This window comes from Rhinatrema bivittatum, chromosome 1 (genome assembly GCF_901001135.1).
Source record: "Rhinatrema bivittatum chromosome 1, aRhiBiv1.1, whole genome shotgun sequence".
NCBI lineage: Eukaryota > Metazoa > Chordata > Amphibia > Gymnophiona > Rhinatrematidae > Rhinatrema > Rhinatrema bivittatum.
The window spans coordinates 262,897,620-262,910,056 of record NC_042615.1 but is presented as its reverse complement, the minus strand read 5'-3'; the positions used below and the strand labels follow the sequence as shown (position 1 = coordinate 262,910,056).

Below are 12,437 nucleotides of genomic sequence, written 5' to 3'. Positions count from 1 at the left end.
TGGAAGAAGAATTTTGACCATTTGTAGTCCTACTGTTTCCATTTTTAAATCAACACAAAAGACAGGGCTTACATTCAGCTGGAGCTGCCCGGACATCAGCTCTATCAAATATATTTTTAAACAAAGCTGATGACATGAGTTATGAGCATTTCCAAACTTTGCGGGCCAGTTGAGCCAGTCTCATGATGCGTGAGATCAGCACGAACATCCCATGAGTTACGAAAATGCGTACTCACAATGCAGGTATTCTGTGGCAGGAGGAGTGGTAGCAGAATTATACCGGGGGCCCCAAGAAGCCCAATTGTATGGTGACCTCTACCACACTACCCTCAGAAGTATGGTGGTAGAATTGTGCAGAGGACCCCTACCCCAGGTATTATTTCATGATGAAAGAAACAGTTTAGGAGAATTTAAGCCTTGATTACAGGAAGGAGGAGGGGTGCCAAAAAGCTAGGACTGGCCTAAAGGCTCCATCAGAATCTTGGATACTTGGTGTTTCAAGCACAGTATATTGCATAATAAGAAAGAGACTCCTTTCTAGCCATTAGAATAGCCTTTTTAACATTTAAACTATGTCTGTAGAATGGGGGGGGGGGGGGTTATCCTTAAATTTGACCCATTTTCTTTAAGCTAGAAAAGTAGTGTAACCCAGAATACCCTTACAAATATATGCTACCGGCAGAAGGAATCAGAGGACTCGTCTGCTTTCTGTGGGTGAGAGAACAGCCTGGCCTGGTTAGAGATCTGCTGATTGAACCCAAATTTTGAATAGACTCCAGAGTTGTGCTGGAACCTATTAGCTGGTGCTGTTGGCAAAGCTAACAAATCATAAGAATTCTTCTGAGAAGGTCATGTCGGAGGCTGAGATAGAGAATGACTTAAATTGCTATCAACCTTTGCAACTAGCACCTGATGAACTCAGTAAGTAGAATACATTTATGGAATAAGATTTAACCAGCTGTATCTGCACTTATCTGGGTTGAAGGTGAAGATCCTAGAAATGTGCAGGGGAGCCTGGCTGTGAGCAGTTTACTGCTTAGGTTGGATACAAATGGAGGACATTCATTCAGCCCTGGGACAGATGTGTTTATGAAGTAAAGTCAATTATATCGTCTGAAAGTTAAGACCGTGGTATATTGTTTGTGCTGATTTGGACTTGGACGTTTGCTATGCAAAATATGTATTGTACTATTTCTTTTGCTTTTATCACCAGTCTCTTTGCTATCTTGGCCTCTAATTCTTCCTTTTCATTGCTCTGTGGGAACCTGGGGGGGGGTGGAAGTCTTGAGCTCAAATTCCCAGTCAATGCTGAACTGCTGGAATCCTGCTGTTGGGTTTGCCATGCCTTGCAAAGTGCGCCCTCAGCTTCCTCATGGCAGTTCGTGGTCATGTGTCGTCATAGTAATCCATTTTCCAGAAGTTCTATTGTCAACATGTTTCACCGATTGAATGTGAACAGATCAGTCCCAAAGATTCTCACGGTTTCAGTGGGATATTGTGTGGCTGCAGAGTTTTCTTTTGGTTTCTGTCTCCATGTTCCTTGCACACCTTGCATTGTTCCATGTACATTTGCATCTGCATGTTCATGCTTGGCCAGTAGATGCACTCCTGAGCTTGCCACAAACAGGCTTCTTTTCCCAAATGAATTTGTTTCATGATATCATGCCTTAAGTCTATTGGGAATACTGCCCTGTCCTTGTTAAATAAGATCTTGTATACAGAGTTCATCCCTAACCTTCAAAATTATTTCCTTGAACAGTTGAGCTTTGTGATCAGGCCATCCTTCACTGTCTGAAGCCTGTCAACTTGCCCTGCGCTGTCTCATATTGTCTGGAGTCTCTCTTTGGAGGTCTTAAAGAATTGCAATAGATTGACAGACTCCATTTCTTTTTCTACAGAGCCACAAGACTTGTTGGGAATGTGCAGTCATTTGCAATGATATAGGAAATGTCAACATTTTCAAAATGAGATGAAAGAAACAAGAACAATTTTGGTTTTTATCATTTCTGTTCTTGTATGCATGTTAATTGCAAAGAATGCACACTAATAAAAACCAAAATTAAAATAGAACAATATTATAAAATTACATTAAGCAAATGAAATATAAAAGAAACAAAATACATTTTTAGCATGCTTACCCTCAAAAAATTATACTCTGGAAAGTATGCCCTGCTTAATGTTTCAACCATGAGCCAGGACTTCCCTGAATAATAACTTGTGCCTACCTCATAGCACTGAAGTGTCAGGAGCATGTGCTTCAGACTCTTTGAAGTACTCAAGAGTGGCTTCCTCATGATGTTTTTTAATGGCTTGTAGTCTAATTGTATTTCCATCCTTTGTCTGTAGGGGAACTGATTGAATCGTTCCATTCCAAAAAGCACAGCTTGGAGTCCCTTTTCTGTTCGAGCTTATCCTTGCTATGTATGGGGCATTGCTTTAGTAGGCTATGGCCTGATGATTTTGCATTAACATTGTTCCTAGTCTTCCATTTGAAGCATCAAATTGTAGTTGCATTTGTTGTGCTAGATTGTAGTCCTACAAAACTGGTATCTCAATTCTTATGAGTTTCTTCACTCTGTGCTATGCCTGTTCTTGAGCTTTTGACCAGTCTCATTCTGCATCATTGTGTGTTAACTGTCTCATGAATTCACATGCTTCAGATAGGTGTGCACAGATTCTGGAAAATTAGGTGGTCATTCCTACAAATTATTGGATACTTTTAGCATCTTTTGGACTAAGCATTTCCTTAATTACCCTCAGTTTCTCAGAATCTGATCGGAATCCTTCAGTGGTCAGAAGATGTTCTATAAAGGGGACCTCAGTTTTCCTCAGCTTTAGTTTATTGAGTTTAGCTTGATGTTTTTCCTTACACTTGTGTAGGAGCTGTTATAGGATGGCATCATGATCTTGGAGAGCCTCTTCCATGCTATGTCCTTCTCCTTTAACTAGGATTTCATTCACTATGATCACAATCCCTAAACATGCTTAATTCTGTTTACTCTGGAGCACCTCAGGAGCTGAATGGATCTCTGTGGGCATTTTAACCCAGCAGTATCAGCCAAAGGGCATTGAAAATGTGGCCAATTGACTTTGGGTCCGATATTCAGTACTGGCCGAGTAAGTAACTTATAGGATCAATTATCAAAATGTGTTAAGGCATTAACCCATTATCGCACACGTTAACGCCATAACGCATGTTAAAAGTATAGTAGTGCATGGTGCGAATGCAAATTTTTGAGGTGGGTGGGATCGGGGGAGGAGTTTGGGTTTTTTTTGTTAAATTAGGGGCCATATCATGTTGCATGATAAAGTTTTAAATTGCATTTTGGCCATTTTTGGGCTTGGGAAAGGAGAAGAGAGAGGGAGAGAGAGAGACTCTGGGGAGGCCTTCACTGTGTGCACCTATTTATATCTCTATAGGAGGGCCACCTAATAGGTCGAGGTGAGGTGTTAGTGGTGGTTTAGGGGCCAGTTTTGCATGGTGAAGATTTGACATCATTTGGTGTGAGGAAAGTCTCACAAAGATGAAATTTCTACTATGTTCTCTCACCCTAGCTTGATAGAGTCTATAAACCTTGTTATAGACTCCATCAAGCTAGCCTGAGAGAACTTACAAATTTCCATAAACATGCCCCTTTTTGATAATACATGTGTTATTAACTTTTTTTGATGAATGATGGGGTTAGCCGGATATGACTTATCTGGCTAAGTTACAAGGGATATTGGTATAGCTATGCTGTTGATATCTGCAGTCAAGGTGCTACTTAGCTGGATAAGTTAAATCTGGCTAAGTTAGATCAGCTCTATGGCTGTTCTAATTTATCTGATTAACTTAACTGGATAAGATTGAATATAGCTACTTATCCGATTAAGTCAACTGGATAAGTAGCACCGCCCAGAACTGCACACTGTCCGCCCACAAATTGTCCAGCTAAAAGATAGATGGATAAGTCCTACTTATTCGGCCATCTAATGCTAAACGTGGTTTCAATATTGGACTTTTGATGGTTTTGTCCAAATTAATGTGCCAAAGCCACTTTTAACATGTTAGTAAACATTTTTGCCCTGGATAAAGATAAAGTGGGCAATGGATAGCAACTTAATTTCAATGCTGTTAGAAGTGGCTATGTATGTGGATTGATGGTTTCTTTATCACAACCAGGCTTCTGATTCATTCAATGCTAACATCCCACTGATGCAACAATATCTTTTTCTGTCAGACTTGTTACTTCTTTCTTAAGAACATAATTGCCATGCTGGGCCAGATCAAGTTCCATTGAGCCCAGCCTCCTGTCTCCGACAGTGATCATTCCAGGTCATAAGAATTTAGTAGATACAAAAAAGGAGACCGATTTCTTGTTAATCACTCCCAGGGTTAGCAATAGGTTTTCCTCCAAGTCTACTTGGCTAATAATGTGTTATGGCCTTTTCCTGGAATTTGTCCAAACCTCTTTTAAACCCTGCTATGCTAGTCACCTTGACCACATCCTCTGGCAACAGATTCCACAACCCAAATGCATTGAGTTAAAAAACACTTTCTATAATTTGCTTTCAGTCTGTGGCTTTTTAGTTTCATGGAGTGTTCCCTTGTTTTAGTATTATTTGAAAGGGTAAATAACTGCCCTTTATTCACCCATTTTACTCCACTCATGATTTTAGAAATGTCTATCATGTCTCCTCTCAGCTGTGTCTTTTTCAAGCTGAACAGCCCCAACTAACATAACCTCTCATCACAAGGGAGCCACTGCATCCCCTTTATCATTTTTGTCACTCTTCTCTGAACTCCTTCCAGCTCTACAATGTCCTTTTTGAGATGAGGTGACCAGAACAGTACATAACACTCAAGGCACAGTTGCACCATGGATCGAAACAGGGGCAAGATGACATTTTCCATTTTATTCTCCATTCCTTTTTGAGAAGTTAGGAGTAGGGATGTGAATCGTTTTTTGATGATTTAAAAAAATCGTCCGATATTTTTTAAATCGTCAAAAATCAGTACAGTGCACGATACAATAGAAATTTTCACGATTTATCATGAAAAATCGTTACTCCCGTTAGTGTCCACTATCGGGAGTTATTTGGGGGGAGGGCGGGAAAACCGGCACACCAAAACAACCCAAAATAACCCCTAAACCCACCCTGACCCTATAAAACTAATCAATTTTAAAGGGTCGGGCCTCACTAAAAAAAAATTAACGATGTGAATCGGAACCGATTCCGATTCACATCTCCAGCGATCAGATTTTTTTCTCCCTCTATCCGAACCCGATCGTTAAGACGATCGGGCACACAATTCACATCTCTAGTTAGGAGCAATAATAAGAACATCAGACTGCAGGTTGTACCAAATATTACAGTAATAGTACCAAAAAATGAGTGGCTTGGATTTTGAAATGACTTTTTTTGTGATGGATCCTATGATCTTGGATTGCAGAAAATGAAAAAACATAGAGGTCGCAAGTTTTTGTCCATAAATTAAAGGAAGACTCATTTGCTAAACTTTTTTTTTTCATTAACATTTGTTCATTAGACTTGATTAAATTAAATGGCAGTGCATTTGCATAAATGGAATACTCTGGAAGCTATAACAGAGGCTGATGGCTTCTCAGTTTCAGGGAAAAGGTGAAGGCATGGCTCTTTCCATTATAAGACAGGTCGCTGAGTAGCTGTGGGGAAGAGTTTATTTATTTATTTAAAAACTTTTCTATACCGTCATTAAGTTAGGTACCATCACAACAGTTTACAATAAGGTACAAATATTAATGTTGGAAAAATATCTTGATTTCTATCAACTAAATAGGTGCCAACAATTTATGGTAACATAGTTGTTATAATTACTTATTGGTGGGTGTGATACATCATGCCCATTCTTATCAGTAACAGATTTAAAATAGATAACTTATAGTATCTTATTCTTTGGTGGTGAGTGAAAATATATAAAAATAATATACATACCCGTATAGATTAGGGTAGTGTGCATGGGTGTTCTGCAGATCACCTCCCATTTTCCTTGTGTTCTACTCTCCTTTCTCTTTGTTGTACACTTGTTTAAATGACCATGTTTTAAAATTTTTTCTGAAGGTTTTGATGTCTCTTTGTAAGCGGATCTCGACAGGCATGGTGTTCCATAGTATAGGTCCTGCTAAGGAAAGCGCTCTTTCCCTTACTTGGGTTAGTCTTGCTGTTTTAATTGAGGGAATGGTTAGTAAAGCTTTATTTGCTGATCTCAGGTTTCTGTGAGGGACGTGTACGTGAAGGGCTGTGTTCAGCCATTCAGCTTTTTCATTATGTATTAATTTATGTATGGTACATAGGGTTTTGTATTATATTCTTTGCTCGATGGGTAACCAGTGTAGTTCAGCTACGGTTTCAGTGATATGGTCTCTTTTACTTTTACCAATCAGAATTCTTGCGGCTGTGTTCTGCAGTATTTGGAGTGGTCTAATCATGATGTATGGTAAACCAAGTAGGAGGGCGTTATAGTAATCAGTGCTAGCGAAAATTAGAGCTTGTAATACTGAACAGAAGTAATTAGTTGTTAGTAGTGGTCTTAGTCTTCTAAGAGTCATGAGTTTGGCGTATCCTTCCCTTACTTTTAAAGATATGTGTTTCAGGTTAGGCTCTGTGTCAATTATCACTCCAATGTTTCTCTGCTAATTCTATTTTTTGGTTGTTTTTGAGTATGATTGGGTTTTGAATATTTTAATGTTTTTACGTTCTAAATGTAGGAAGTCTGTTTTCTCTATGCTAATAACTAATTCCATCTGGTTTAGTAACTGTTTGATGATATCCAGATACATGCTGGCTATGTTCAATGTCTTTTCAATTGTGTCATCAATGGGTAAAATTAATTGAATATCATCAGCGTATATGTAGTGTGAGATGCCTAGACCAGCTAGCAGGTGACACAGTGGAAGCAGGTATATGTTGAATAGGGTGGCCGATAAAGCTGATCCCTGTGGCACTCCTGTTTGAAGGTTTATTTTTTTTGACATTACGTCTTTGATCTGTACTTGGTAGTATCTATTATTTAGATATGATTTGAACCATTTGATTGTTTTGTTACTTAATCATATTTCTTCTAATCTATTTAGTAGGATGTTATTATTTACAATATTGAATGCCGCTGATAGGTCTAGCATCATTAAGATGTACCGTTTATTGCTGTCGAAGCCTCTCATGATGTTGTCTGTTAGGGCGAGCAGTAGAGTTTTTGTGCTGTAGTTTCTGCGAAAGCCGTGTTGTGATGGGTATAGGATATTGTTCTTCTCTAAGTGTTCTGCTAGCTGATTTTGTATAGCTTTTTCTATTAATTTTGCGATTAGTGGTAAGTTAGATACTGGTCTATAATTGTTCAGAATGCTCGGATCACTGTTTTTTTTCTTTAAAATTAGTTTTACGATTGCCCCTTTTAGTGTGTCTGGCATGGTTCATTCTTTTAAGGATAGATTGATAATCTTTGTTAGTATCGGGGAGACTGTGTTGGCTACTTTTTTTATGTCCATGGTTGGTATTATGTCGTATGCATGTGGGGCAGGGTTTATTCTTTTTAGCATGGTTTTGACTTCTAGTTCTGATGTTTCATTGAATTCCATCCATTGTTTAACATCTCTTTTTTGCAATTTAATGTTTTGTTCGGTTGTGTTTGGAATCTTATTTTTTAGATTCATAATTTTGTCATTGAAGAATGTGGCTATTTCATTACATCTATATACTGGTAGGTTTTGGGGAGCATCAATTTTGTCATTAGTGAGATTTTTTACAATGGTGAAAAGGGTTCTTGGGTTATTTGCAAATTTTTCTATTTTAGTACTGTAATATTGTTTCTTTGCATTGAGGATAACTTGTTTATAATAGGCCAGGTGTTTTCTGTATTTAGTATCTGTATGACATAGTGAGGGCAAAGGTAGTGCCGGCGCCATTTTGAATGCTGGCAATACGGCCTGAGTGCAGGAGGTCGCTCCCGGACCCCCGCTGGACTTTTGGCAAGTCTTGTGGGGGTCAGGAGGCCCCCCCAAGCTGGCCAAAAGTTCCTGGGGGTCCAGCGGGGGTCCAGGAGCGATCTCCTGCACTCGGGCCATATTGCCAATATTCAAAATGGCGCTGGCGCTACCTTTGCCCTGTCACATGGTAAGGGCAAAGAGCCATCGTGCCATTTTTATTATGCAGCCGATGGCTTGAGAGCGGGAGATCGCTCCCCGCGCTCCCGCTGGACCACCAGGTAATTTTAAAATCTTTTTTGGGGGTTTGGGAGGGTGTTTTGATTATCGGATCGGGCGCAGCCGATAATCAGAACTCAAATGGGGCTGGGCGATAAAAATTTTAAGATTTGGATCGGGACCGGAACCGATCAGATTCCGGTTCCGATTCACATCTCTAGTGAGCATCATCTCTCAAGTGTGTCCTGATAGAAAAAAGGTTGAGAACCACTGATTTAGAGGGATGAAAGGTGAAAGAAGAGTAGATTTGTACCATGTTCTCTCTACCTAGCTTGATCATTATGAACTTGGGGTGAGGTTTGTGGGGTGAGTTGGGTTTTAGGGGGCAGTTTAACATGCACAGTCATACCTACAAACAGCACAGTTGCCATCAGTGAAGATTTTATGTGATTTCGAGGGACGTAACTGTGCTGTTCTAACATATGACTGTGCATGTTAAACTGCCCCCTAAAACCCAACTCACCCCACAAACCTCACTCTGAGTTTGTAATGCCCCTCTTACAGTGGTATAAAAAGTTGAAAAATCAGTGGGCCTCCATAGAGGCGGTCTCTCACTCTCTCTCTCTCTCTCCCTCCTCCCCTCCCCTCCTCTCTCCCTCCCGAAATGGGATTTGTGATAAATCCTGTTTCGGCTGTAACGCACAGCTATCGCAGGCATAACACTCAGGAAAAATGTGTAGTTATTTCCGGTGTTAAATGCCGCGATAGTGTGCATTGCATTATCGTACGCAACGTTAACCAACTCTCTTTTCTATTTACTCCACCCAAACTCCTCCCACTTGAATAAAATTTTCAAATTTGCATAACCATTTTGCATTGCGGTACTTATCACATGTGTTAGGGTGTTATCGCGGGCATTAGGGCCCTAACATCCACGATAATGCCCTAACACATTTTGATAAATGTCCCTCTATGTTAGAATATTTCTGATCTGTAAGATACAGAGTTTTATTTAATTCCAACACAAAACATGTGTCCTTGGAGTTTTATATACCAACACTCTTTGACAATTTGTAACACATGCAAATTCATGTACCAGGCATGGTGCAACAGGCATAACTGACCATTTCATTTTTCACTTGTATCAGTACGCTCAGACTGTATATCTTGTTCTGTGCTTGCAGTTTTCTCTGGCTAACTGGAACAAAAGAGCTTAAAATTGAGAGAATAGTAATTTATTTTCTTACCTTGAATCCATTTCAAAAAGATGATTCTAAAAAATGGAAACAAATATATGTTTCTGAAATGTTTCCAGAAATTTCTGGATAGTAATTACCCAATATGGTATATGGAAACTGGCTAAAGATAAGAAAACACACCACCCAACAATTCAAATATCTGGAAAAGTTATAGGGTAAGTGTAAAGCAAAAATATCTCAAAACAAAAAAATTATATAAATATAACACATGCGAAAAAACAATATTCAGTCCTTTAATATAAACAGAATTATATAATATACGCGCTCAAGTACCAGGCCTCTTGGAAGGGGCGGGCTGGGGGGGGGCCGTGTTCTAGGCAGGGAGGGGTGGGGTGGGGGTCAGGCCAGGAAAGAGACATTGTTTGCTGTCCCAGAGCCTCGTGCACCAGCCAGCTGGCGGCGCACACAACTTACTTCAGCTCAGGAGCAGAAGTAAATTGCTGAACAAAGGATGTGTCAGAGCCACCAAAACCAAGGTGAAGGAATATTAAAATACATCAAAACCCTTGTGTGCTAATCTGTGAATGACAAATGTTCTACAAGAGCCAGCATCTAGTACTCACAGTGTTAACAAATTGGCAAAAAGGCTGTACTGTTCAGCCTGCTCAGAGAATAGTACTACATAGCCAGCAGAGGAGGAAGCCAAAGGAATTCTGGGAGAGCATTTAACATAGAAAAGGCGCAATTTGGCTGGCTCTGCCTGTGTATATGGGATGGGGATGGCCAGGATTTGGAGCCAGGAACAAGGAATCAAGGAGTGCATCTGGTAGACTTGCAATCGGTTCTTCTCTTGAATAGCTAATAAACAAGAGGGAGAGAGAGAAGTCTGTGCCCTGAGGAATTAGAGACAGACAGCTGTTGTTGCTTCATAGCTGAGTTACATGTAAAATCCCAACAAGGGACAGAGGATCCAGGAGCTGACAGACTGAGTAAAGCAATCTAAACTTTGCACAGACAGTATCTTTGCCTTTTGACACAAATCCAGTATCTCATCTTAACTGCTTCAGCCTTTCAGTCAAAGTCAAGTCCTTGAAGGCTGGTACAGAGAAAGAAAAACTGGTGGACCGTGGTCTTTCTGCAAGAGACTGAAACCAGGCCCACTTTCTGTTTAGTACCAAATAAACCATTTGTGGAAGCTCCCCAGGATAGAGAGACCTTTCACACACTGTAGTCTATTTAGTTTGTCATCTAGCCAGTTCCACCATCAAGAGGATTTCTTCATTTTCTTGATTGTTTTTTTTTTCCCACACAATTTTGTGTTTGGGACAGGGTGCACCCTTTACCAACTGATGACATTGGGGTGGATCTCCCCCCCCCCCCTTTTGAGTACTCAGGGGTAAAGACAATTTTTTAAAGCTGTGTACTTTACTGCTCCCCCCCCCAACCTTTCTCTATCAACGTTCCTTATTATTATTTTTTTTTTTACTATCCATATAAGTATGCTGGTGCCCTGACTATCAGGCCATACCCAGTGTTATTTTTGCATTGCTTGATTTAAAAGAAGAAAACTTCAAGTTTATATTATACTTCACTGCTGTACTTTTCCCATTTAATGTTCTGCTTGGATTTACAGTCTACCTACACAATACTAGTAAAAGGATTAATTACTGTTTATTCTGGTGTGATGATTTTATCTGGTCTGTGGTGCCACAAGTGAAGATTGTTTGGGAAAGGCAGAGAACTGTGGTACTGAGGTGGCTGGGATCCTATCTTATCCCCCACTCAGGCTACAAACCTGGAAATAAATCACATTAGTGAATATAATTTCTCATGTGGTACTCCCCACCTCAAGCATAGGGGTAATTCATAGTCCGGACCAAGGGGCAGGAGGCACAGTGAGAGTGGAAAGGTTCTAGAAAGAGTAAGGTTATCATTTGGCCAGAGGGAGTGTCTTGTAACACTGGGACAGACAGATTGATACTACCCTTTTGGGTAGGATTTTTGGAGGGTTAGGATATGGGCTGGTGCTCCCTCAGAATCACCAGCAGAAGGAGGCAGCTGTGACCCTCTTCCCGGGGTTATAGGGGAAAAGAGAAGGATTTGGCCAGAGATATTCCACAGGTGTCTCAGGAAGCCTGAGAAATCTGAAGAGATATCTTAAGAAGTTACTCTGAGAATTTACAGACTGAATTAAGGGAACTGTAAGGAGGGCTTTCAGGATGAGAAAGGAATTGGTGCTATTTGGAGTCTCTCAGTAGAGTTGGGGAGCTGCATGCCATCTACAGAAGAGGGAGGGAGTTGCTTTGCAGCCATCCTAAAAGTTGTGAGTAACAAATTGGATTTAATCTGTTGTGAATGCTAAGGAAGTCAGGACTAGTTCAAGGCTAAAGAGAAATTTGACTTTGTTCTAAACTCTTTGATAGGGATTGAGAATAATATCCTGGATTCTTTTTTGGAAGTGTGATTTCTACAATTTTTCTGGATTGAACTAACAGTTTATTTAAACAAGTTATTTTGGTGTTGGAGCACACCCTCTGAGGTGGACAGTGAATTTCTGGAGGTGTTTGTGTGAGTGTCCTTGGCTCAGTTTGGCTCTGCAGGTCTGCTTGCCCCCAGCCCATGACCCAGGAGATCTGATTTCCTCACTTTGGGTGAGTTACCCCAGGCTCCCCGAAGATGAGAAGGTGACCCTTACATTATGATATATGTTATTCTTTCTGCTGTGAAAATGCAATGCCTTTACTATTTTCTGTATCTGAATGATTAAAATATATTGTACTTTACACGTATTACCTGCATCACCAATCTAGGTCCCTAAGTTCTTCCTTTTTTTTTTTTCTACCCATAGCATACAGGACAGTATGTGGCGTCAATGGGCCATTGGTGGTACTGGATGATGTGAAGGTAATGACAAATGTTTTCGTCTGTTTATAGTTTTTGTCTGAGAACCAGTTTTAGGATTATTACTTTAGTTTAAAAGGCAATGAACTATTCAGTAATAAAGAGAAAGAAATGGAGTAGATGGGTGAGAGAAAAATAATATGTAACTTGGCATGTAATCAAAATATAGTTTATAGCG

The 12,437-nt window shown here is 40.1% G+C and overlaps 1 protein-coding gene across 1 annotated transcript in view; it reads left to right on the top strand.

Moving 5' to 3' along the window:
- Positions 1-12,437, top strand: part of ATP6V1B1 (ATPase H+ transporting V1 subunit B1) — a 217,989-nt gene that overhangs the window by 88,618 nt on the left and 116,934 nt on the right. Inside the window, exon 2 of the mRNA XM_029594325.1 lies at positions 12,207-12,262. Coding sequence (XP_029450185.1) covers positions 12,207-12,262 — 56 coding nt within the window. The remainder of the gene's footprint in view (positions 1-12,206; positions 12,263-12,437) is intronic.